The 25,112-nt window shown below is 42.9% G+C and overlaps 1 protein-coding gene across 6 annotated transcripts in view; it reads left to right on the forward strand.

Annotated features, from left to right (window-relative positions):
- The window catches only part of ROR2 (receptor tyrosine kinase like orphan receptor 2), a 275,853-nt gene that overhangs the window by 206,073 nt on the left and 44,668 nt on the right, over positions 1 to 25,112 (forward strand). For 5 of the 6 annotated variants that reach the window (XM_081523855.1, XM_081523881.1, XM_081523871.1 and 2 more), the window contains one exon: positions 17,054 to 17,131. In XM_081523855.1, coding sequence (XP_081379981.1) covers positions 17,054 to 17,131 — 78 coding nt within the window. Of the gene's footprint in view, positions 1 to 17,053; positions 17,132 to 21,798; positions 21,989 to 25,112 lie in introns of all 6 variants that reach the window. The other variant, XM_081523892.1, reaches the window with a different exon arrangement.

The raw sequence follows: 25,112 nt of genomic DNA on the forward strand, positions 1-25,112 counted from the left end.
AAGGGTGGAAAGGGAATTGGGATAAGAAACAGAAAAGGGGTTCATTATAACTTCCTATAACCTTCACGTGTCGGAATCAAACAAAAAGGAAAAATACAAAACTAATGTGAGAGAAGGGAAAGGAGAGGAAGGATGGGAAGGATGTGTGTGTGTGAGCATGTAAGAAAGAGAGAGAGTGGAATCAACCTTTTAACTTGGTTGTTGTGTTTGAAAAATTCTTCATAAGCAGATTTCCCACAAAAAATGGTGTTTTGTTCATGGGTACCTGTGGATAAGCAGGGAGGGGATTTTATTTTCTTTGGGTGTTCATCTCTCATTCCTGCACCCCAAAGTCCACCTTTGATACTTTATAGGAAGAAATAGGATTTCCTCTGAGTTATGCACGAGGAAAGTAGAACACAGGACTAGAAGATTTGATTGGAGGCATATTGTGCTACAAGGAATGAGAGCCAGGCCCGTCAACCCCTGTCCATGTGCCCGGGGATGTGTCAGCCCACATTGTTCTCTTCATCAGGTCACATTTTCCTCCGAATCCAATGGTTTAAGATTACTGAGAGTGTAAAAAAGGTGAGGATGGAGCCACGGGGATCCCCTGAGCCCCAGAGTCACTTGTGTGTGTCTGTTTCCTTGGTGACCCGTGTGTGTACTTTCAAATGTGTTTTTGCGATAATTGACAGAGAGAGGTTCCCGGGTGTTGTTTGGTTGTTAAAGCAAAAGTGCTTTAAAATACCAAACTGAGGGCACACCTGCAGCCTCAAGAGACAGAAAAGGCAAGTCACCCCCATGGTAATTACCCATGACAGTATTCCATGATTGATTAGTTTAGGGCTTCTGACTGTGAAAATAAAAAAGCCTCAAAGGAAAGCCTGAAACAACCATGATTTATGAGTTTAAGAGTCTCAATTAGGTAAAACAAAGTATTGAAAAATGTCCCTTTTTATAGGGGCAGGGGAAGTAAGTTGTGTCTGGTGATATGATTGTAACTTAATTCTTTCAGTAAATTTTTTCTTTAGAAGAGAAGCTTAGAAAAGACAAGGACTTTAATTTATTGAAAAGAATCACAGTTGGCAATTATGTGCATTTTTATGATAACTACTTGCTGCACAAGCACCTGACTGGTTTGGGGAGATGGCCATCTGGTGTGGCTGAGATTTTGAGGCATTCTGCACACCCTGGGTCAGGCAAGCAGCATCTGCTTCCTTCTAAGGCAACACGTGAACGTTAGTCTCCCATTCGGTTTACCTTCACTGAGTTAACACTGTGGTGTTGAGTCTTTTCATACATTTATTAGCCATTTGAATTAATTTGCAAACTCTCATGTCCTCCAACTCTCTGTATGAATGAGCAGAGAATTTACTCATAATTCTATGTTATAGGCATAAGCCTTTGATCAGCCAGAGTTTACTTTTTCATGAAAAATTACAGAGCTTCGGTTTTAATTTTTTTCTAAATGGCTGTCTCGTTCCAACCATTTGTGGATCCATTCCCAATCAGTTGAATAACTGCCTTGTTTCTAATCACCATTTCCATGTATACATGGGTCATTTTGGGATTCTCAAATTCCATGTGCTAATGGGAATAGACATCTTTCCAAAGAAGATATGCTGTCTGTTTTTATTTTGTTGAGTACCTTTGCATCTGTATTCCTAAGAGATATTGATGTTTAGTTTTGTTTTCTTGTGATGTGTTTTTCTGGTTTTGGTGTCAAGGTAATACTGTCTCATAGAATGGGTTGGAAAGCCTCCCCATTTCTGTTTTCTGAGTCTGTGACGAATTGGTATTAATTCTTCTCAAAATGTATAGTAGAATTCACCAGAAAAGTCATCTATCCTATGCTTTTTTTGTTTTCTGTAAAGTTTCTTGATTGTTAATCAAATCTCTTTACCTGTTATCAATCTATTCAGATTTTCTTTCTTCCTGAGTCAGTTTCAGTACTTATGTTTCTGTAGAGATTTGTCAGTTTCATCTACATTATCTAATTTGTTGGTGTATAATTGTTCATAGTATTCTCTTAAAGTTATTTTTATTTCTGTACAGTTGGTGGTAGTTTCTCCTATTTAATTTCTGATTTTAATAATTGAATTTTCTCCTCTTTTTGTTGGTCACCCTAGCTAAAGGTTTGCCAATTTTTTTTAAAAATCTTTTCAATGAACCTACTTACTGTTTTATTGATTTTCTCTATTTGTTTTTCTATTCTCTACTTTTTTCTGTTCTAATCTTTATTTTTTCTGCTACATTTTTGTGTAATTTGCTTTTCATTTTTAAGTCCTTAGGTGTAAAGTTAGGTTATTGCTTTTAGATCTTTTTTAATATAGACAATTAAAGCTATAAAATTATCTGTAAGCACTGCTTTAACTCTGCTTCACAAGTTTTGATTTTCATTTGTCTCAAAGTATTTTCTAATCTCCCTTGTGATTTCTTCTGTGACTCATTGGTTATTTAGGTATGTTTTGTTTAATTTCCACATACTTGTGAATTTCCCAAATTTTCTTTTATTAATTTTCAGTTTCATTGTTTGTTAGAGAATATACTTTGCATGCTTTTAATCCTTTAAATATATTAAGGCCTATTTTATGGGCTACAAAATGGTCTATCCTGGGGACAGTTCTGTGTAAGCTTGAGAAGAATATGTGTCCTACTGTTTGGGTGGAATGTTCTGTATTGTTGGGTCTATTTGGTTTGTAGTATTGTTTAAGTATTTCATTTCCTTGCTGATTTGCCTTGTTCTTATATCCATTATTGAAAGTGGAGTATTGAAGTCTCCAGCTAATAATTTTGAATTTTCTATTTTCTCCTTTATTTCTGTAAGTTTTTGCTTTGTGTATTTTGGGGCTTTGTTGTTAGGTATACATGTACACTTAAAGATTGATGGGTTGACCTTCTTATCATTATAAAATGTCCTTCTTTGTTTCTAGTAATAACTTTTGTCTTGAACTTTATTTTGTCTGATACTAGTATAGTCATTTCAAGTTTTTTATGATTGCTATTTACGTGACATATCTTTTTAGCCTATTTGTGTTTTTGAATATGAAATGTCTCTTGTAGACAGTGGATATTTTTAAATTTGTTTTGCCAATTTCTGTGTTTTGATTGTCCTTTTAATCCATTTGAGTGTGCATGCGTGTGTGTGTGTGTGAGCGTGCATGTTAAATCACTTCAGTTGTGTTTGACTCTTGGTGACCCTATGGACTGTAGCCCACCAGGCTCCTCTGTCCATGGGATTCTCCAGGCAAGAATACTGGAGTGGGTTGCCATGCCCTCCTGCAAGGGATCTTCCTGACCCAGGGATTGAACCTGCATCTGCTGTGGTTCCTGCATTGCAGGTAGATTCTGTACTGCTGAGCCACTGGGGAAGCCCTTAATCCATTTGTACTTAATTTAATTACTGATAAGGTAGGTTGTTCTATATGTCATGCCTTTTTAATTCCTCTATTACTTAATTCCTACCTTTTAATTATGTTAAACAGATAGTTCCTAGTGTACTTTGAATTCCTTTATATTCTCTTTCCCTATGAAAATTATTTTCATGATGATTGCCTTGAGGATTATTATTATCATGTTACTTTAAAAGATGAGTTCAGATTAATACTGACTTAATTTCAAAAGTAAATACTTTGCTCCAGCATATCAGTCTTCTTGCCTCTCTTCTTTGAACTATTAGTTCATACAAATTACATCTTTATGTGTTTTAAGTCCATTGATGCAGTTTTATAATTATAGTTTTATGCAGCAATTTTTTAAAACAAATAGAAGAAGAAAAGAGTTATAAACAAAAAATATGTTTATATTGTCTTTCACAATATCTGTGTAGTTACCATTTTGGTACTGTTTTATTTCCTTGTATAAATTAGAATTCCTTCCAATGTTGTTTCATTTCATTTCCATGACTCCCTTTACTATTTCTTGTAGAGCAGTCTGCTCATAACAGATTTTTTCTTTTGCTGTTGTTTATTTGGAAGTGACCTAACTTCTTCATTTTTGAAGAAGAGTTTAGCTAGACATAGAATTCTTGGTTGATGGTGTTTTTTTCCCTGACACATTAAGTATGTCATCCCACTGGATTTCTGATGAGAAATCAGCTCTTAACCTTCTTGAGGATCCCATGTACATGATTAGACACTTCTCTTGCTGTTTTCAGTATTCTTTGTTTTTCAACAGTTTGGTTATCATGTGTCTAGTTGTGGATATTGTAGACCTACCTACAGTTCCTTGAGTTTTTCAAGTGTTTAAATTAATACTTTTAATCAAATTTGGCAGATTTTTGGTTACTATTTCTTCAGATATTTTTTCTGACTTTCTTTTCTCCTTCTGGACTCCCATTATGTATGTGTTGGTACTTTTGATAGTGTCCCACAGGTCTCTTAGCCACTGTTTTTTTCTTCATTTGCTTTATCTTCTTCTTCTCAAACTGTATAGTCTCTCTCCCAATAAACTGTCTTCCAGTTCACTGATTTTTTTCTTCTATCAGCTCAAATCTGTTGTTGAGCCCACCTGGTGAATTTCAGTTATTGTATTTTAAACTATAGAGTTTATTTTTGAGTCTTTTATTTTCCATCACTTTATTGATATTCTCTGTTTACTGAGATAAAGTTTTAATTTCCGTTAATTCTTTAGATATTCTTTTCTTTACTTCTTTGAATATATTTATAATTGGCTTAACCCCTCAGGGACCCCATTTTCTGTTGGATGTAATTTTTTCTTTCCTATGTATGTGACATATTTTCTGATTTCCTCACATATCTTTGTAGTTCTTTGTTTTAAACTTGTCATTTTAGGTAATATTTCAACAGCTCTGTTAGCAAATTCCTCAAATCTATCAAAGTTTTTTGTTGTTGCTGTCATTGTTTTGGTTTCATTTTGGATGTTTTTAGTGGGCTTTTTTTTTTTATTACTATTCATTTATTTAGTGGTTTTCCTTTGCTAATTCTGAGGTTTCTATATTTCCTTTGATGTATAAACACTGAGTTATCTATCATCTTTAAGTTACTTTTAAAACCATTTTATTGAGGTATGATTGGCATTCAAAAAGCGTGCATGTTTAATGTATGACTTGATAAATTTGAAGAAAAGTATATGCCCATGAAACCATAACCACAATCTGTGCCATAAACATGTCCATCTTCTCCACAGGCTTCCTCTTTTCCTCTTTATGTATTGTTGTTATTATTGTTGTGGTTATAATTATTGTTATTTTGTGTGTGTGGTAAGAACACTTAACATAAGATCTCCTTCATCTTTAAGGTCTGATTCCTAGGGATGACATCCGAGTAAGTATATTTGTGTGATCAACCACTCATTGATCATGAGATTTTCTTGTACCTTTTGCCAAGGGGATCCTGTGAGAAGACATGCCATCAAACATCAGCCTTAGCTATCACTTCTTGATTGCATCAGTGACAAGAGACTGGAGTCTTCTCCATTCCCAGGTCTTTCTTGGGCATGTGCATAGCCTTGCATATGTGCACAACCTTTTCAATCCTGGAAATACATTGGCACGTTTGAAGTTCCCTGAGGTCCTCTACTTCTCCTGGATTTCCTTGTAAATTCTGGGCTGGGCTAAAGTTTACTGCAGTTGTAGTCACAGCATTAGGCAGCTGAGGTGTTGCCAGCAGTTTGTTGTTGTTTGGGCAATGCCCCAGGGATAGCACCACCTGCCACCCTCCCCACGACCCCAGCCCAGCCCAGCTCTGAGTCAAACCTAGAGATTTCCCAGGGTGTTGCAAGTCTAGACAAATTAGTGACTATGGGATGGCACTTTTAACAGAGCTTCAAAAGCTTCAGATCTGCCGGCCACCTGCAGGGCTGCTGGGGAGGGAGGGATGATGGTCACATCCCACATTAAACCAGCACAACCCTGCTGTCTTGGCAAAGATCTGCCATTTCTCTTGAATAGATGATTTTTCAGCTTGTTCTGTGGCTCTGGTGCATTATTTGAGTTCTTAAATGGTTGGTTTTAGTCGTTTTGCCTATATTTTTGTTTGAGAGAGAGGGAAAGTGAGTTCGTCAATATCCTCACACCACCATTCTGGAAGTTTGTTCTCTAGCATGTCCCCCATGAGCCTGGCCTCTTCACTTAGCTGGATGTATGTCAGATGCACCCACTGTGAAGTGTGTATCAGCAGTTGATCCTTTCTATGGTTGAGTAGCACCTGGTATGGTTTTAAAATTGTAAAAGATTCTTTTCAGTTCATTTAGAGTGTAAAGATGTATATGCGCATTCAAAAGAGTGTGTCATCAGAGAGATTATGGAATATGGGCCTGGTGGAGCTCCTTGGGGCATTGCCATGAATCTCAGGTCTGGGGTCCACCGAACAGGGCAGTGTTCATTAGTGATTTGGAGGACCAGACCCTACAGCCTGTCCCTGGGGAGCAGAGTTACAGCACCGTTGTCTGCCTCTGGGAAAAGGAGCTGACAGGATGCAGGAAGAGGCTCTGGTGCAGTGCGCACTGCCCACACCTGGAGCAGATATGAGCTCCATTCTTCAAAATGTGAGGTAAAACTCAGGACTTCTCCTCACACATGCGCGTGATGGTCCCAGGACACTGCAGTGTTTGTTTACTTCTCGCATGGTCATGAAGAGCCTCGTGCAGGCCAGAGTTCCAGATGGTGGACACCAGACAGTCACCCAGAGCCTCCCATCATGGAGGCCACCCTCTTCTGATATGAGACATACATGGACAGGGCAGGCCACGTGTAGGCTCTAGATGCTTTCAATAAGTGCTTCCAAGGGAGGCCTTGTTTATGAGCAAACCTTGGAGCAGAGGAAGTGATCGGTGAGTTAGAGAGAGGCCCGGGGAAGAGTTCTCCAGGCAGAGGGAAAAATAAATACAAACCTCAGAGGGAGAAGGGGCTGGGACTGTTGCCGAGAGAGTGAGGGGAAAGGAGTTGAGGTGAGGTCAGGAGTGTGTGTGTGTGTGTGTGCACGCGCGTGTATGCACACACGTGCTCTTGTGGAGGGACTGGAGAAGGGGCTCTGGCTGCTCCTCTGGGGGAGGTGGAAGGTGCTGGAGTTGTTGAGCATGGAAGCATTCATTCATTCACCACGTGAGCAACCATTCGGGTGTGCTCCAGGTGCCGGGGAGAGAGCAGTGAGCAGACAGGCAGAACCTCCTGCTCTCAGGATGGGGAAATGGAGTCAAACTAATGAACAGATCATCATCTCTTGGAAATGCTAAGGGGGAGAGAAAAATGGGAAGCAGGTTAAGTAGCAGGATTGTGTGCATAAATGTGAAGGGAAGTGTTTGGCATGTTGAATAAGGTCCCCTTTCTCCCTGACCGTCACCCCCAGTGTAACCAGTCTTCTCACCTCCATCATTACAGATGCCTCTCTGCCCATTTATGAACATGGAAAAAGTGGGATCTCACAATGCAAGATATTTTGAATTTGTATCTTCTTCTACTCACCCTTTTGCTTTTAAAATTCACCCCTGCTATTGCAGGCAATGGTGTTTGATGCTCTATTTAGAGGGCAAGTGTTTCTGCTGCGTGGACAGCAGTGGGAGGGGAGAATGGACCCACGGAGGTTTGGGGGAAGGCAGTCTGTGATCCAGCAGGATCAGAGCTGCTGGGACTGTGTGTGACCAGGGACGGTGAGAGCACCACATTCTGATGCATTTTGAAGAGAGAGCATAAACAGCGTTTCTCGATGGATTGCATGTGGGGTGTGAGAGGGAAAGGAGTCAGAGATAACCAGGATGTGTGGCCTTAGCCCGTGAAAGGGTGGAGCCAGAGTTTAGGGAGGCTGGTGACTGCAGGGGAGCGGTCTGTGGAGGAAAGCTGCATTTGTGTTTTGACAAGCTAAGCATGATGTGTCTATTAGAAGTGTAAGTGGAGATACAAGCAAGCCATCCAGTTTCTGAGCCTGGCTTTCCATAGAGAGGTCCCATCAGGAAAGGTGTGCTGGGGAGTTGTGGGCATTTGGCTGTCATTTGAAGTCAGGTCACTAAGGGGACAGGTACAGAAAGAGGGGGAAGCTTTTGCAGGTCCAGCTCTGGGGCACTCTAGCATTTACAGGGCCAGAGACAAGGAGACACTCACAAGAGGGACTGAGGCAGGAGAGGATACAAACACGGAAGGTCAATGAAGGGAGTTGTGAGGATGCTGTGCATCAAGTAAAGTGGGCAGCCCTGTGTAAAAGCTGAGCAGCGTTCTTACCAAAAATGGTCAGACCACTGCTCTACATCCCATCACGGCATTCCCTCCGGGCCTGCCATGCTGCTTTTTGGGAAGAGTGATGGTGGTATAAATATTATGAGAAAGAAGGAATGCCAGCCTGAGAGGGAGGGGTCTGGTAAGATGCCACAGCTGCTGCTGGAAACTTTGGGGAGATGAAGCTCAGAGGACAGCAGTGTCTTCAGCTGATGTCTGTTTGAGGGCAGCCACAGGGAGACACCTTCAAAACGAAAGAGTTGGGGTGCTAGAGTCATTAGCAGGTTGTTGGCAGGTCCCTCCAGCATGTGGGTAAGCCCACACCCGGCCCCTCTGTACTTAGTCCAGGTCCCCTGTTTATTCTTTCTTTGTTGAGGCTTTCTCTGCTCCATGCAATTGCAAAAATCACTTTCAAATCAACTTTAATTATAAAGATATTATTAATTATTGAAGATAAATAGCACTACCTGTTATGGATTGAATTGTGTCCCCCTCAAAATAGATATAATGAAATCCTAACTCCCAGTATCTCAAAATGTGACCTTATTTGGAAATAATTCTTTATGGAGGTATTCAATTTAAAATGAGGTCCCTAGAGTGGGCCCCCACCCACTGTCACTGGGGTATGCACACAGAGGGAAGACCATGTGAGGACACAGGGAGAAGTTGGCCATCTACAAGCCAAAGAGAGAGGCTGCAGGAGAAACAACCCTGTCAACACTTTGCTCTTGGACTTCTGGCCTCCAGAACGGTTGTCTGAGCCACCCAAACTGTGGCACTTTGTTGCGGCAGCTCTAACAAACATAGAGGGGCTACCTTTTAAAAAATTCACTGTTGCCATCTTTGATTACAACAGATGTGTATCCTTGTTTGTTTCTCTGAACTCAAAAGTGTTCACTGCCAGCAAAACCTCTGCTTTCAATTATGCCAACTGGTCGACCTGCTCTGGGGATGAGAATAGCCTCTGGCCACATAGGTATTGAAGTGTTAGTTGCTTGTGCTTAGTTAGTGTCCACCTATTTGCAACCACAAGGACTGTAGCCCACCAGCCTCCTCTGTCGATGGAATTCTCCAGGCAAGAATACTGGAGTGGGTTGCCTTCTCCAGGGGATCTTCCTGATCCTGGGATCAAACCCAGGCCTCCTGCATTACAGACAGATTCTTTACCATCTGTGCCACCAGGGAACCCCCTCTGGACACATATGCTGGACACAAATTCCTGGCTGAAAGAGGGTGCTGCAAACCTTTGGAACCGCTTCCCTGTGGGTCTCATTCACTGCACCATGAGATTTCTCCAGACAACCATGGGTTCCAAGGCTGCTAGACCTACAGCACAGGAGTGTAACTCTTCCTGAAGCAAACAGAAAGTAACCTCCAGCATTATCATGGGATAATACGCAGTCTCCTTTTCTATAAGTGTTTTTTTAAAAAAATCTTTTCCCTCCTTACCTTTAATTAAACACCTTCTAGAGGTTCGAGATGAAAAAAAAAAAAAAGATTCCTGTGTGCATGAGCATAACTGATACTCCAAACAATCTTCTGTAAAACCAAATGGAAACAATGAGCTTGGAGTACTTACCCAGCATTTCTGTTTGCTCCTTTTGTGCAAATTTTGCTGTAGTAACAAGCGGGAATATCACTGGAATAGGAGCTTGTGTCGTAATGAAGCGTGTTTGGGTCTCACCCTTCCAGTCACATATGTTGTGGGTGGAGGCTCCTGGCTTCCCAGCCCCCTGCCACCATGGCCAGGGGTTGCAGGTGTTGGGAAAGAGAGAAGATCAATGAAAGGACCCAATTCAGCCTCCTGAGCAGCTTCATCCCCACTTCAACCAGCTATTCACTTGGCCCTTGACAGTGGGACCTTTGTTGAGGGTTCTGGGGGGGGGGCTGTCTGTGACAGAGGTAGAAAAAGCATTATGACGGCAATATTGGAGCGAATTCGGTCTGTGCCTGGGTCATGTGGTGGGGGGGGTTGATATTTTTGCTGTAGAAGTAGAATCAAAGCAAAGGTTAAATCGGTGAGAGACACTGGTTACTCCATTTCCAGGCTGTTGGATTTAACTTTGTATTTCCACAGCAGAGTTAGGTCTGCCCTTTAAGGAATGTAGACACAGAGGCTAATATTTACTCAATTCAAAGTTCAAAATAATGAAATGAAAAATTACAAACTGTTAAGATGATTGCCGATTAGGTACTGGCAGCTCACCTTGAATGCTGTGTGGTTTTCTAGCTGGCAGTTGAGACACACGGTATAACATTTTAATGAGCACATTCCCAGAAACATTATCGAGTCTCTTTACTATGGACATACTTTCTCTGGCCCAGTTCCCAGGCTAATGGACTCACCTTTTAGGATTTTATACTCTGCTCCTTTCCAGTTATTAGTTCTTTTTCCTTAACTGTTGCATTTCCAGCATCACGGATGTTTTTGATTTGACGTGTTGCTGAGCTAAATGATTGTTCTGAAACACACGATGGACATTTCCAGTTGCCAGTGGATATACTGACTTCTCACGGAGCACAGTTCATCATAAAATCCATGCTTGCCCTTCCGGAGGCACCCAGCATGCCACACAGTCTCCCTTCTAGACTGTGGTCCTTTGCCCATGTGCCCTTGACTGCTGTTTGTTCTTGTATTCTGGAAATTATACCTTCATTTAGGATGACCAAATCCAAGAATGCCAAGCTTTGGTGAATGAAATACCCTCACTAATTAAAAGGAGACTGCTTTGAAGTTGTCCAAATAGGCCAGAGACCACATCAAATTAAATCACAACGAGTGTACTGATTCAGATAACAGGTTAGAGATTAATGAATGAATAGTATGAATAACAAAACATTTTTTTAAAGAGAAACACAAGTCAAAAGCAGAATAGCACATGGACTCAAATCCAAGAGTGTGAGTTGAATTTCATTAGTAAATTCTCTCTTAATTGTGTCTCTGCTCTTAATGAGGTAGCTGTGGGACAATACCACAAAGGAGCCTGGAAATCAGGACAGACCCATTTGTACTTTGTGGATCTGAATTTCTCTTATCTTACTGATGCCTTAGATCAAGATGTCATTTCAGTGGACCATGTTGAGAGGTCTGCAGAAGATCCTGTTTGTCTGGGGCACAGTTTCTGATTACTCAGAATTTGTACATGTTTGGGGCCGGGTGTGCGTATCCAGCTGTCAAAGGCCTGTGGGAAACCTTGACTTCTTAACAAGCCCAGTGACATCAACAATGCATCCTTTCATATGGTCCTTCTGAGGAAACCAGTTGGTTCAGCCCTGAATATACAGGACATTAATAAGTGCTGCTAAGAACACACGCTAAGTACTAAGTTAGGAGCCGATATCACCATGCCATGACAATTTACATACAGTTTAGCTCAAAACCCTACATTCTCAAAAGTGGTTTAATTGCTGAGCATTCCCTGGCATGCTACTGAATCTTTGAATAACCTATATCAGATACTATGAATCTGCGTTGTATTTTGTTCTCATGGTTAGTGCTTATGCCTGGCTTGCACCATTAAGGCCACTTGGAAATAGGATCTTTCTTACAGTTCTTCTTTTTAAAAAATGTTTGTAATGATTTTATTTGTTTATTTAATCTGTTTTATTTTTGCTGGGTCTTTATTTCTGCTCAGGCTTTTCTCTAGTTACAGTGAGCAGGGCTACCCTCTAGTTGCAGAATGTGGGCTTTTCATTGTGGTGGCCTCTCTTGTTCCATAGGATGTTCTCTAGGGTGCACAGGCTTCAGTAGTTGTGGCTCCTGGGCTCTAGAGCACAGGCTCAGTAGTTGTGGCACACGGGCTTAGTTGTTCCTCATCATGTGGGATCTTCCTGGATCAGGGATTGAACTCACGTCTCCTGCATTGGCAGGTGGATCCTTTACTACTGAGCCACCAGGAAAGAGCCCTCCTTACAGCTCTTCTTTACTTGTGAGCCTTGGTTAAGAGCTTGACCAATGTGATAGGATGTGTAATTGTTCTTCAAAAAACTTTTTACGGTGTGAAGATATGTCACGAGTTTACATATTCCTCACACTCTGTCTCCTGTTAATATTAAATCTTTTATTAGTGTGGTACATTTGTCACAGCAGATGTGCCAAGATCAACACGTTGTTGTTGCTGTCATTTAGTCACTAAGTCGTGTCTGACTCTTTTGTGACAGCGCGGACTTAGCCTGCCAGGCTCCTCTGTCCATAAATTATTCTTTACTAAAATCCATACTATTCATCTTTCTTTGAACTTTACCTGGAATCCTTTTTCTAGTCTAGGATCCCACCCTGGTGGCCACATTGTAGTTAGTCTTTGGTCTAGGCTTCAAAGTGTAATTTTAAAAAACATTTTATTTATTTATGAATTTGTATTTTTTTTAGGCTGTGCTCTGTAGCATGTGGGATCTTGGTTCCCCAACCAGGGACTAAACCCATGTTCCCTGTATTGGGAGCACAGAGTCTTAACCACTGGACCTCCAAGGAAGTCCCTAAAGTATAATTTTGACCTGGATTAAACTATATACTTAATGTATCATTGCAAGGCAATGAGTCACAGTTAATTTTTTTCATATTAAATAGTCTCCTTTCTTCAAACATCAAAAAAACCAATAAGGAGCTAATAAATCACTACTACCTGATTGATGCTACCAAAGATTTGAGTTTTCCAGTAGCTTTACATTGTTTTGCTGTATATATATATATATTTTTTGGATGAAGTTCGCTCATGGCCAGTGGAAAAAGTTAGAGCATCCACATTCTTAATGGACACGTGTGGCATTAGTAGTGTGGCTTTTAGTATTTACCAAAACGAAGGACCTGTAATTTGCCCTGCGGAGTAACCTCATTTCAGAAAACAATAATTAAGTCCTGGGGAGTTAGGGCAGCCGAGTCCTCCCAGAACTTTTTCTCTCTTTAGGTCTTCCCTATCTTCAGTCAGCCAGTTGAGGGAAAGCATACCAACACCAGGTGAATCCAAAGGGGACTTTGTATAAAGAAGCTCTCAGGATAGCCATGTGGGAGGCGTGACTTGAGTCACACCACCTTGGACCAGTCACTGCCTGAATTGGACTGGCAGTGATTGCCAAGGTGAGTCATGGGATGAAGGAGGTGAATAGAAGTCCTTTGTCCAGTCCTGGTGACCTGGAGAAGAACGTGCTAGTTGGGGGGAAGCAGTGGCCCCTAAACGCAAGGTGGTGAAATGCTTCCTTTGTCCTCATCATGAGCCGCGTCTTTCTGCAGCAGGAATGTGAATGCGTGCTGGCCTCTTCTCAGTGAGACTTTCAGCTCCTAAACCATCACATCTGTGGACCAGTAGTCCTGGTTCTCTAGCTTTTCATTAGTTCTCTGTCTTTTATCCATTAGTCATTGCTGTGTCTCCATGCATCCTCCACATCCTGTCTACTTGGGCAGCCAAAACTTCCCCACAGGGTCTGGGCAGTGGTCTGATGTGCTGATGTAGCATTTAAAGGCCTTTGCTAATCACCTAGTGCAATGTGCTTCTCTCCAGCCTTCTTTTTTTTTTTAATCTTTTTGGGCATGACATTTAAAAAAATCTAATGAAATTGATGTTTGTTCAAAGGGCCACATATGATATCATTCCATTTATGTGAAATGGCCCCAATACATAAATCCATAAAGACAAAAAAGCAGGTTAGTGGTTACAGGGTCTGGGAGAGGTGAGATTGGTGGAGGAGACTGCTAATGGGAATAAGCTTTCTTTTGGAGGTAATAAAATATTGCAGAATTATATGGTGGAGATTGTTGAACAACTCAATATTAAAATCCACTCTATTACAGACTTTAAAATGCTAAATTTTGTGGTATGTGAATTATTTCAATTAAAAACTTGGTGCTTGTTCATTGTACAGATGTTGAAAAAGAAAATAAAAGAGGACTTTTAAATTACCTATATAATTTCATATGACTAATAGTGGGTGACGGTTTTTGTTGTTTCTGTTTTATGTTTGTCTCATTTTTTTCCCTTTGGTTGTTCTTGACCCTTTTAGGGCCAGGAAAAATCCTGTTGGAATCTGCTGAGACACTAGACCCTGTTCTCACTTGTTGGAGGTGCAGCATCTCGAGTAAGGATAGCCATTCTACAGTGTAGGAGAATGATGATTTTTTTATATATATAAAACTAGGTCTACTTCAGACTGTAAATGGTGCCCATATGTCTCAGTTAGGAAGCAACAACAGGGCCTAGTTTTTCTGGAACTTAAGGCCTCAATTCCAAGGACCACAGTGACTGGATATTGTGAATTTATTCACACATTTGACTTGCAGAGGAAATGTGCTAGAGCTCAGGCTCTGCACACTTTCACATCTAAAGTCCCAAAGATTGGGGTCCCTGATATTAGCCTTGAAACTTAGTGAATCTTACCTGTTTTCCCAAATATGTAGATGATACTCTTTTGCTTAAATATCCAAACTAAATTTTACCTAGGGTAAAGCTTAAGGCTGAAAGAAACTAAAAATCAATTCCCGGGGAAGGTACTGATTAGTGCAACATACTTAGGGAGAATCTCAGCATTTCTAATGTCAAAAGGGACTTTGCATGTCTGTGTGTGTGTGGGGGGTGGGGTGGTGACATCTGCTCATGAGTCAACAGAAGCGTTTGTATCACCTCCGGCTCTTCTCCCACAAAGAGTGTGCATGTCCACACCCCCAGCTCAGATGAACACGAAAATACTTATGCTTCCAAATTGAAAGCTGCCTTGGAAGACCTGGGGCCCTTTTGCGCAGTGGAATTGGCCTAATGTGCTTATTTTTCTACAGAGTATGTATTTATTTGACTGTTTCACACCATTTGTCAATTTCTAAACAGTTAATAATTTTTATTCCTCTTTCAGATGTGTATATAGTACAAGTGTGTTTGATTTCCTGTGGTCTCTCTACATTTAAACAGTGCTGAGTGATGGTATGTGTAACATGCCAATTTAAAATTTCAAACCCAAACTGAACCACATTGATTGGCCTGTACAGCTTATGCTTGTCTCTGTCCTGTAGCAGCCCTGAATTCTGTCTAGGTTTTAGTCTTCACTAGAGATGCAGCAGCTGATATCCTCCAGCTGTTTACAGTCCCTTGAGGAGAGTTAAAATGTATGCAACTGTTGATTCAGGGGATGATGTGATTGCCATAGGAGAGGTATATGGTTCGGGGGATAGTTTTAGAGAATAAAGTTGTTACTTCTGAAAGGTTGATCAAGGATATTTTATGAAAGATGATGTGAATGTGTGACTTCTGACACGTGAGTAAGTTTGGACTAGCAGTGATAGAAAGAAGGAATCTTCCATAACTGAATATGAAAAGTCATGGGCCCATTTCAGAAATAATCTCCCCTCTTGGTTGCTTGGAATTGGGCCTGAATTCTAAGGGCATTGCAAGCTAATGTTGTCACCTCGCATGTCAGAGAAGATCAACTTAGACACATGGTACCCATGAGTGTAAACTGGCCAGTGTTTGTTTAGCTAAATAATTTAAAGCATCTTGTGTACCTGAATTCTGTCTGAAAATCACTTGTACTCCACTTTTAGGTCTCTGTTTTTTTGAGTAAGGCCTCATCTCAAGGGTTGGGGGGGGTTCCTGAAGTATCTGGGTGCTTTGTTAGTTCTCACCTCTCAAGTTGGGTGACCCAATATTGAATTATAAACTGCCTTTTTTTATAATAATTTTTAAAAAATGTTTGTGGTAAATACACAAAATTTATCTTCTTAACCATTATTAAGTGCACAATTCAGTGGCATCAAGTACATTCACCTTGTTGTACAACCATCACCAATATCCATCTTTGGAACTTTCTCATCCTACCAAAATGAAACTCTGTCCGTATCAAACACTTAACTGCCCATTCTGCCTCCTCCAGCAACCTGTCACCCACTATCCTACCTGCCTATGAATTTGACTACTCTAGTAGTTCACAGTATTTGTTTTTCTGTGTCTGTTTCACTCAGAATAACCCACCCATGTTGCAGTATGTATCGGGGTTTCCTGCTTTCTAAGTCGCGTCATTTGCCATCATATGTGTGTCCCGCTCTTTGATACTGTCAACCCAGATTCATCCAGATGTGTTGTCAGAGTCACCCTGACAACACATGGCTTTGCCATTTCTACGCCTACCCCCCACCTCCAACCAATGGGACCCCCGTCAAGGCCAAGGTATGCGATGAAAGTCTTCAAAACTGCACTGGGATAGGGAGAAAGGACTATATGAGGCCCCAAACAGTTTCTAGGTCATCAGTCACACCCACCCATCCCTCCTGGCATTTCAGGACAGGGGGCCTATGACTTTGTGCCATACTCTCACTTGAGCAGACCAGCTCTGCTGTTACCCTTGGTGTTTATGACTCTGGGGGTGACTGCTTCCGCTGACACAGTCTCTGAGGGAGTGGGGTTACTATTGCCATAAAGATGAGAAACTTCTGTCTTTATGCTTATTGGGTAGATCAGTTCTTGGCTGTTGGCTGCTAATGAATCTGGGGGCTGGGGTGGGCAAGAGGGAATGAGCTGCTGAAGAAACTCTCCAATTCTGAATTTATTCAGAATTATAACGGGCCTATATCTGAAGGACCACCTGCTGACTCTGGCTCAGAAGTGTTTAATTTTGCCAGCTGGTGTTTTAATCTCTCTCTCTTTCCCAAAATGAAACTTGGGCCACATGTTTGCTTTCTCTCTACCTGCTGTAAAGCATTTGCATTTTGCCTGGGATTGCAAAATGATTGCAAAATTGCAGGAATTGCTTTTGGATCAAATCTGATGCTACAAAAGCCCTGTGAATGTTACCGTAACACCTTATCCCTCTAGGTGTTCTATAAACAGTGGGCAGTTTTGCTAAAACACTATTGTCTTTGCATGAAAAGCAGAATAAATGCCCTGAAGGGAAATCTCATTAATGTGTGTGCTGTGCTCTTTTGCCCAGGGCAAGCGGAAGTTCCTGACTCAAATGACCCTTTGGGACAACTGGAAGGACATGACAGCCCTATTCCAACTCTGAAAGGTAAACTGTGAAGTGTTCTTTGAATGCAAGCATTTGATTGTGTTTTCAGAGTACCATGCAGAGTGACTCACTGTGCCGCTCAGCTCAAGGCTTGGCCTGCTGACATGGACGGTCAGGGTCTCCCAAGGCCCAGTGCTGCCCCATGGGTGGGTGTAAAGCTGAATTCCACCTCTGTACCCCAACACTGAATCATATCTCAGAGACAGAGTTTGGGGTGAAGTAGATAAGAATAACTTTATTGCTTGGCCAGGCAAAGGGGGCCACAGCAGGCTAATGTCCTCAAGACTACATATCCCAACCTGGAGTGGGCAGTGAGAAGTTCTCTTAAGAACTCCTGGTTCAGAGAACTTCATGGTTCAAAGAAGGAGTGACCAGCTTGTGGACATTCTTCTGATTGATTGGTGGTGAGGTAAGTAGGAGTCAGCACCATCAATCTTCTGGTTCCAACTGGTCTAAGAGCTATATGATTGTGAGCAGCATTCTGTTAATCTCCTACCTGGTAGGGATTTCAATATCTGCATAACAGCTCAAAGATACTGTTATGTGTACCACTTATGACCCTACTCCAAAGTTGCACTATTTTTTTTTTTTTTTTTTGACGGCTCCTCCTTTGTCTCTGCATCTCCTCCCTTCCCTGATTAGCAACTATTTGAACCTGCCCATTGGAACTCAGGCAAGGTCATGAAGGCTGCTGCTGTTGTTTAGTCGCTAAGTCATGTCCACCTGTTTTGTGACCCTGTGGACTGTAGCCACCATGCTCCTCTGTCCATGGGATTTCACAGGCAAGAATACTGGATTGGGTTGCCATTTCCTTCTCCAGGGGATCTTCCCAACCCAGGGATCGAACCTTTGTTTCCTGCATTGGTAAGCAGATTCTTTACCGCTGAGCCACAAGGGAAGCCTCATCATGAAGGCTAAATGAAACCTGTTTCCTGTAATCAGGAAATAAAGGGATACAGAAAGGCTTTTGTGCCCAGGAGTCCCACAGGGTCCTGCTTGGTATCAGGTGCAGTGGCATGCCTTTTGACACAGTTTTGAAGGTATTGAAAGCTGGGTGGAGCTTGTCAGAAGCTGGTGGGTGGGTGGGAGATGAGAGGGCAGGGGTAGACAGATGGCCACTGAAGGGAACAAGGAGATTGAAGGGAGCTCTATGGGCCCAAACAGAGCCTTAGGACCTGGACTCCTGGCTTGGCCATGAAGTCTCCTGCTGATAAGGTCTTCTGGGGCTATTCTCCAGATGTAACTGTCCAGACTAGGGAGCGCCTAGTGGCGGGCAAGGTGGGCAAGTGGCCCTCCTCCACAGGTCACCAGAGAGCAGGTTATTTGTCTTGTTGCTTCAGTCTTTCCCAGAGGTCACTGCCAAGATCACTGCTCACTTGGTACACTTTGTAGGCATCCTAGATTTGAAAATCAGTAGATGCCATTTCCTGTGATGCAGCCCAGTCACTTGAGGAAGTGGTGCTTTACTTCCTTCATCTGCTGTCACCATATTACCTCAGTCAGCTCAGGCTGTCACAACAGAACACCACAGGCTGGGTGGCTTAATCAACAGACATTTACTTCTCATGGTCCTGAAGACTGGAAGTCTGAAATCAAGGCGCTGGCATTGCTGCGTTCTAGTGGCATGCTAGGTTTGTAGGCAGTGAAATTTTGCTGTGTCCTCACAGGGAGAGAGAGAGTGGGCTCTGGTCTTTTCTTGTCTTATAAAGACTCGAATCCCATCATAGGGATCCCACCCTCATGACCTCATCTAACCCTAATTACTTCCCAAAGGCCTCACCTTCAAATGAGGCACTGCTACCACACAAGTGCTTAAGGCTTCAATGTGTAAATTTGTGGGCACGCCGTTCAGTGTATAATAATTAACTATTAAAACAGCCACTTTATTTCTGTTTAGCTTCTTTTTGTAAGCATTATTCAGAGCCCAGACGTCCATAAATTTCTCAGCCCCCTGCATGTTGAGAGTCCCTATGTCCCCTCAGGAATGTGTTCGCCTCCACGTGTCCAAGGCTGGGTCTCCTGGAGACTGAGCAGAAGTGACTCAAGTCCACCAGTCTCAGCTGAGTGGAATAGATGTCCCTCTGTGTCCTGAAAGAACCTCTTAGGATCAAACAAGGAACTTCCACATTCTGGCCTCAGAATAGTTGTTTAAATTCACAGAAATAGAGTTGTAGAAAGCAAATGTATGGTTACCAGGAAGGAAGGGGGCAGGAGGGATAAATTGGGAGAATGGGATTGACATATGCACACTACTATATGTAAAATAGATAACTAATAAGGACCTACTGTATAGCACAGGGAATTCCACTCGATATTCTGTAATGACCTATATGAGGAAAGAATCTAAAAAAGAATAGATACATATAGATGTATAACTGATTCACTTTGCTGTATAGCAGAAACTAACACAACATTGTAAATCAACTGTGGTCCAAGAAAAATTGTAAAGCAAATGAACAAACAAGGTGTGTGGATCTACTTGCTGTTGGTGGTGCCATGTGTGTGGAGGCTCCTTGATAATGATTTTCCCCTTTCTTATCTTATGCAGTAAATATATAGGTTAGTTTCCTCACATTGATCCCCTCGCAGTCCTACTGTGGTCACTGTGACCTTGCACAGAGTCAGGATGTTTGGAGGAGAGGGCCTCTTTTGGCTAGGTAGCGATGTGTCTCCATGGCAACCAAGGTCTGGGCTCTGGAAACTTGTGTACCGTGCTGGGCCTTAAGATAGATTTCTTAGGAAGAAAGGTAGTTTTTGATGGTTGGATTCTGAAGTCATTTTTCACAAGCATGATTGAGCCTGCAATCTAGTATTATAGAGACTCAGATCCCATCATAGGGGTCCCACCCTCATGGGTTATGGCTCTTGCCCAAAAAGGGACTTGCCCCACTCTTCCTGTGTGCTCCCCTGGCCTCCTCCTCACACCCTCAGTGATGGAAGGAACGGGCCTGGCAATGCCAGACTTACTAATCCATGCACTTTTTTTTTTGTTGAAAGAGCTTCAGGGAGCATTACTACTTGGCCACATTTGGCTTGAATCATATATAAAAAGTAATAATAGTTGAATGGACTGTATGAGCTATTTCTTTAATCTAGTTACCATTTATGATGCCCATGCATCTGTAAAACTGCAGGCAGGTGAAAATGGCTAGCGGGCAGTCTGTCACTGAGCGAAACAGAATCTAAGGATTAGTTACAAGCATAAAAAGCATTTGAATTCAGATGTACTGGGCCAGGATTGAGCACTTAACATATAATTGGTGGTTGGTATTCAGAGAGGGAGATTTCAGAGCCCATATAGAAGGAAAAACAGAGTACAAAAGGCATTGTGATTTACAGCTAAAACGTTTGCCTGAAATTTCTGTATGCCAAAGTACTGTCGTTGTTAGGACTGAAGCTGGCCTTAGGACTCTGGTAATAGTATTTAACAGGAGTTTTATATTCTTTGCTATATTAGATACACTATTTATTATTATTATACTTACGAAAGTGTTCATTTGGCCTAGAAACCATTTGCTGTTTTGTTCCAAGGCTGTATTTTAAATGCACATGTAACCGGTTTTGTAAAATCAGTACTTTGGAATGTGTGTGGGCAGTGGATCATTTCTGAGAGCCTGGGCTGGTGGTGCTCATCTTGTTCATTTTGCATCCTCCAAAAATAGACCCACTTGCTTGTGTCTCCTGCCTTAGGAGAAGGGTACTCATCATCCTGGCTGAAGCCAGACGGGGAATTCCTGACTCTCTGAACTTGAAGCTGTGTTGCAATTAGAGGTGATCTCAAGGGCCCTCTAAATCACAGGGCAGGAGTTGATGCCTTACTCACCAGGCTGCCCCCTGCTATTTGTGACATGTTACGTTGTGGTGCTGAACTGAAACTTCCTGGGAGAGAGAAAACAAAGCCATCAGCAGAGTTCACCCTGTTGGCATGGAGACCATGCCTGATGTCTGTTTCCTGGGTGCCTGATCCACCTAGGATGCAGGGACTGATTAGCATATGTGTTGGGTGCATTTCTGGTTTATTCTGGGACTCTTGGTGCATGCGTGAGTGTGTGTGAGCGTGTGTGTGATTGTTTCCTGGAGTTTATGGAGAGTGAGGGTCTCCAAGGCTGATGGGTTAACTTGAAAACAGCACTCTGCTTGCAGACACAGTTAACTTAGGTCTGTGGCTGGGAACTTGGGGCCAAGCTCAAGCTGTGAGTCTGGGCCCCTGCACCTCCCCTTTGAGTGGCCCCTGGCTGGTCATGGAAATCTGAGGCTCCCCTAGACGGTAAGCAGAAAGTGTCCAATGTTGCACCACTTCCTTGGGCAAATCTAATGTGAGTTTCTGGGCTCTGAGCCCTGGCCACTCTTGAGGTGAAGGCTGATCATTGAGCTCCCTTGATCCTCCTGCAGCCAGAATTTTCTGAGCCCATTGGGCTGCCCAGAATCTGAACAAACTGAACATTGTTTGGAGAAAGCCCAAACCTACAGATGAGAGATTTCAAAGCGAACAAGTCCTATGCAGGTGGGTTGGGTGGCGTAGGACCTCATATACACATATGAGAGCCCTCTCTGTGGGAGGGCAGGGATGCAGCCTGCTTCTTGGAGTGGTGAGGCCAGTGTGGGCCTCCAAGCCTTCCTCTCTGCTTCTCCTTCTCCTTCTCAGTGTCCCCCTCTCGCTCTTTCAGGATAACTGCTGCGACCTGCACCTCAGCTGGGATGGAGTCATGGTAACTGGTGGCCGGTGCATGGCTGGACCGTCCATTGTTGTCCCTACTGAAGGTGACAGACAGGCAGTCGTCCTTTCTCAACCCACTGGGTTTGAACACCAAACTGCACTGGCCTTGTTCTTGTGTGCTTGTCTAACGTCTGTCGCAGGTGTGTGCATCTGTGTGTGTGTTTCTGTTTGTATAACTCCTCCCTACCAACCCCGCCACCAAGAATTCAACAGCTCATGTGTACTCCCAGTTGCCTGTTTTTTGTGTGCGCTTCTCTCTCTGAGTCTGCCCGTGTCATCTGGTTTTCTGGATCTAGGTCTGTCTTGTGCCTGACCATCTGTGTGTGTGTGTGTGTGTGTGTGTGTTTGCGCGTGCGCGCACGCACCTGTGTCCCTGTCCCTTTAAGAGGATGTGCTACTGTTTGCTGTTCAGCCGCTCAGTCATGTCTGACTCTTTGTGACCCCATGGACTACAGCACCCCAGTGTGACCCTGTTTGTCCAATGGCCTCCCTCCTTCTCTCTCCTACTTTTCTTCTTCAAACCCACTATAGTAGTTTCCAAGGACTGTCCTTACAGAATACCACAAACTGAGTTCTGTAAACAACAGAAATTTGTCCTCATGGTTGTGGAGGCCAGAAGTCCAAAGTCAAGGTTTCGGCAGGGTTCGTGCCATCGGGAGGCTCTCTGGGAGAAACCATCCACATCTCTCTGAGCTTCCATTTTGCTGGTAGTCCATGCAGTTCCTGGGCTTGGGGCCACATCATTCCAGTATCTGCCTGTTTTCATGTGATCTTTTCTGTGTCTGTAGTCAAATGTCCCTCTTTAAAGAATACTAGACATTTGATTAAGGCCCATCCCTATGTCCTCATCTCAATTTGATTATATCTGCAGTGACTCGATTTCCAAGTAAGGTGACATTCACAGGTTCCCACTATCTCACTGGAGGAACATAGTTCACCCCACAATACCCTCTTGTCCTCCAAACACTCTTACATATTTTTCTCCCTCTCTTAGGTCCTTTAAATTTCATTTCCCCATTTTTCTCGTTGTCTCTGATTCTCATTCTTTCTAATCTTACACCCTCCTCTGACCCTGGTAAGCTCCTCCTTCCACCCTTTCTGCAACTGGTTCCATGCAGGCCACTAGACAACTCAGTGGGAGCGTCTAAGCAGGAGTGGCCCCTGCCACTGCCCCCGACTGATTTATTGGCCTATAAATACTTCCTTCTGGGAAAAGCAGCTTTATATCCTCCGTGCAGCTCTCAGGGTCCCCTCGTCACCTGCCCTTCCAGGCAGGTGGCTTTATTTCCCACCAGTCAAAGCCCTGTGACCTTGTGACCCTGGTACACATGGCTTTCTTTATCTCCTCCCCAGGCCAGCCAGTGTGACCTGGTAAACAGGCAGATCCTCAGCCACTTTAGTCATTTAACCACGTTGGTAAATACGTGGATGGTCAGTTGGGGTAAAAAAATCATTCATCACTGATCTGACTGTGAGGTCAGGAGTGGTGTCCTCTGGAAATGAGTTCTCCTGTTACCTCTGCCTTTAGTGTGTTGTCATGCTTGGATTGAGCTCACTGTGCAGAGTTTAGGGGTGAGCTGAGACCTGACCTGGGCACCAGGGAGATGGAATTCATTAGCATCAGTTGAAGTGCCCCCGCGGTGAGGAAGGGGAAACCCTTTTGGATAATCAAAAGGGAAAACTTCTCCTCTCTCAATGCTGTGGAGGACTGACCAGATCCAACTTAGCTGGGTTCTCAGTCACAGGTGCCTAGCTCCTCCCGGCCTGTTCAGTGGCAGCTGGAGAGGTTTGGAGCAGCTCTTGAGGAAGCCTTTGTGAACGAGAGGAGAACTTAGCAATGGCCAGGACAAATATCATATTTCACACATAAAGGAAATGAAGCTGAAAGATGTAGTGGCTGGCTGGGAGTTAACCACCAAGAGAAAAAGTAGTATTGTGCTTAATCTTCTGAGAGCTTTCATTCTATTTTCATTTTGGCCTCCAGTGAATGAATGATGGTTGTAATGGTGGACCAAATTTATTTAGCCACCCTCCCACTTACATTACATACAAGTGCTCAATAAAATATTCATCGAATATGTAAATGATTAGATGAACTTGCAAGACAGTTGGAGAAATGCCCAGGAGCCAGGATTAGGGAGGAAGGAGAATTGTGACAGTCCTGGACTGCAGAGGAAGGAACCCTGAGGTGTTCCACTCTGTTTGCAGCCTTAGAGACTGGCCCAATTTTCATGGGAAAAGGTTTATCTGAGATAAAGAGTTGGATTCTGCAGATGTCATGCTGCAACAGTGAAAGGCAGTGTCACCATGTGGCCATGGGGCAGATGTGGATGCATCCATGGACTCTGGAGGAAAGGGGTACCAATGAGACGAGGACACCTTAGCAACAGCTGGTGCAGGCAAAAGGCAACTGCAGACACATCACATCCTTCCATGCTTTGATGCTGAGAGAGCTTACACTAGAGCAAATACCCAGAAGTAGAAAATCCTGATTTTGAGATTACATTAAATAACTCAATATGCTAAAGTTACTGATTTCACTGGAATTGGATGGATTACATTTCCTTCAATCAGGAAAAGTAAGGGGTCGAGACAAAAATCAAGTTTGGTTTTAGGAAATGAAGGAATTTACATTTCTTATATCTTAATATGGGCTTCCTGGGTGGCTCAGATGATAAAGAATCTGCTGCAATGTGGGAGACCTGGGTTCAATCCCTGAGTTGGGAAGATCCCCTGGAGAAGGGAATAGCTACCCGCTCCAGTATTCTTGCCTGGAGAATTCCATGGACAGAGGAGGAGATTTTCACTCATTAGCCCAGGAAGGTGAGGAGAGGGCTTGCCTCAAGCCTAGCTCCAGGTGGGACACACAGAAGGCTTTTCCATGAGAAATCAGACTTGGACCTGCACCTCGGGAAACCAAATTTACATTACCAGAATGTTGTGGAAGAATCAAGAGCCCAAGGATTAACATGAAAACTTGGCACTGCCTATTTCAGGAACCCGGTCCTCAAGGGATTCCCACAGAAAAACCAGCCCTGCAGTGAGAAATCACAAAGTACACTCAGAGAGGCCCAGGATGAGTGATGCGTTAGTAAACAATGAAACTGAAAGGATTAAAGGTGAAGGAAGAAAAAGCAGTGGTGGGTTTGAAATGGAACCAAAGAGACCTTCTAAAAATGAAAAGTGTAGTAGATAAAATTAGAAACTTGATGGACAGTAGATGGCACAGAGCTAACAATTATAAAAAGATAGGGAATGTAAAAG

This window comes from Giraffa tippelskirchi, chromosome 1, assembly GCF_054371585.1.
Source record: "Giraffa tippelskirchi isolate mGirTip1 chromosome 1, T2T-mGirTip1v1.2.pri, whole genome shotgun sequence".
Classification (NCBI taxonomy): domain Eukaryota; kingdom Metazoa; phylum Chordata; class Mammalia; order Artiodactyla; family Giraffidae; genus Giraffa; species Giraffa tippelskirchi.